Genomic DNA, 1790 nt, shown 5'->3' with positions numbered 1-1790 from the left:
TTTCTTGTATTAACTCATCTGTAAATAAAATAAATTAACAGTATTAAAATGATCAAAGTGCAGTGGGATTTATTGTGGTGTATTAGTGTGTCTGTGAAGGTCTTTGACCTGGAGAAGACCTCCAGACCTAGTAGTTGGTTGTTTTATTCTTTTTTTTTTGGACACATTTTTTGGTGTCCCCTCATTTTCAATTCCTACCTAACCGCTGTCTGCATGACTACCCAAAATATTTTCTAATTGTATTCATCAGTATTTTCCGTTATACCAAACCCCTGAAGAAGTGTCGGTCTTGACTCACATACTTCTATGAGTAAATATGCATGTTAAACTTGTCTAGGCCCCCTTATTGCACAAGGCTTCCTTAATCTTTATTTATCCAAGGAGGGTTTTTCTGAACTCACACACCACTCTGTAGCCCTGCCCTGCTTCCCTTTCACAGATTTAAACATTCCCTGTTAAGAAAGGCTAAATTAATCTCTGTCTGTCTGTGTTTGGGCGAATAGCGGCTGCCTCATTCAGGAAGTCCACTCTGAGGAGGAGGAGATCCACAGCTCAGATGACGAGGACAACAGCTCCACCTCTAGCAAGGAGCACTTGGACGAGGCAGACAGACAGGTACTATAATGAAACTCCGTCTGTAACATAAGGGGAATTCAGACAATAAAATGACTCAATGTGAGCAATAAAGTAATTAGGGTTGAATTTAAACTGAAACTTCTCCCAGTACCTGATGACTGATCATTTCCATGCATGTTACTCTGATACCACAATCCATAAACATTTATAATATTTACTTACCATCATGCCTCATGCTTTCACCAGTGTAATTATTATAATGAACATCCAGTCAAACGTCTTGGTTCTCAAATTCTTCCAGCAGAGTGTCTTTGCAGCTACGAAAGGCTCTAAACACTTATTTTCAGCCATTTTTTTTCCTTCTCTTGCTTCTGTATGACGTTAAAGAGAGTGGATATGCCTAATCTGGTCATATTTATGAGGGGTAGCCAATCAGAAGAAATGTGGGGTAAAGGGGGAGGGGCTGAAAAGCTTGTTTCAGAACTTAAGAACTGTGTCACAGCTCAGTAATAGAGAAAGGAGGATGATTTTAAAATACTAGTCATGCAAAGCTACTGTAGTAGATTCCAGGAAATGAAATATAGTAATAAATATAATACATCAATTAATGTTAACATAAAGTTCACCTTTAAAAAACTATAAAGAATAATATATATTCTTTATATTATAACAATATATAATAATTTCTATGTTGAAATCTCCAATGCAATCCAAGAAACAAATATGGAGTTTGAAAGTAGTGTAAGAGGTCCCATTTTAATGTCTTCAAACTATAGCTTGGTTATGTCGAAATCATAATATTGAGATCAGGATTAATCATTAACTCACAGATTAAGATTTTTTTTTAAATCTGTTGACCCAAATGAATAAATGAATATGAATGTGATAGGAAAACACAACGGTCCACTCAGGAGTTGAGTATAGGTTAAAGCCTCGTTTATACTTTCGCCTCAGAGTAACATAAATGTCATCATTAGAGGGTGAGCGTCTGTGTGCCCGCTTGTTTTCATGACCACGTGGACTCGTCTGGAGAACTTACATTACAGTGCACCAGCTATGACTGCAGCCCAGGAGGAGGACTTGGAGTAGATTTTCAGGGAAGTATAACAGGAATCACTACTCAGCTGGTGGTCTCTAGCTGACCATGTCTATAATGAAATATAATGAATGCAGTCCTAATGCAGTTAGAAAAATGTCTGATTCAAGTGGAAGAT

General features: G+C 37.3%; 1 protein-coding gene across 1 annotated transcript in view; it reads left to right on the top strand.

Moving 5' to 3' along the window:
- The window catches only part of fgd6 (FYVE, RhoGEF and PH domain containing 6), a 34435-nt gene that overhangs the window by 17505 nt on the left and 15140 nt on the right, over window positions 1–1790 (top strand). The window contains exon 3 of the mRNA XM_005747240.1: window positions 504–615. Within this exon, the coding sequence (XP_005747297.1) occupies window positions 504–615 (112 nt within the window). The remainder of the gene's footprint in view (window positions 1–503; window positions 616–1790) is intronic.

Source organism: Pundamilia nyererei, unplaced genomic scaffold (assembly GCF_000239375.1).
Source record: "Pundamilia nyererei isolate P.nyererei 1_Seehausen unplaced genomic scaffold, PunNye1.0 scaffold00192, whole genome shotgun sequence".
NCBI classification, from domain to species: Eukaryota; Metazoa; Chordata; class Actinopteri; order Cichliformes; family Cichlidae; genus Pundamilia; species Pundamilia nyererei.
This window is presented reverse-complemented; position numbering and strand designations above follow the sequence as displayed.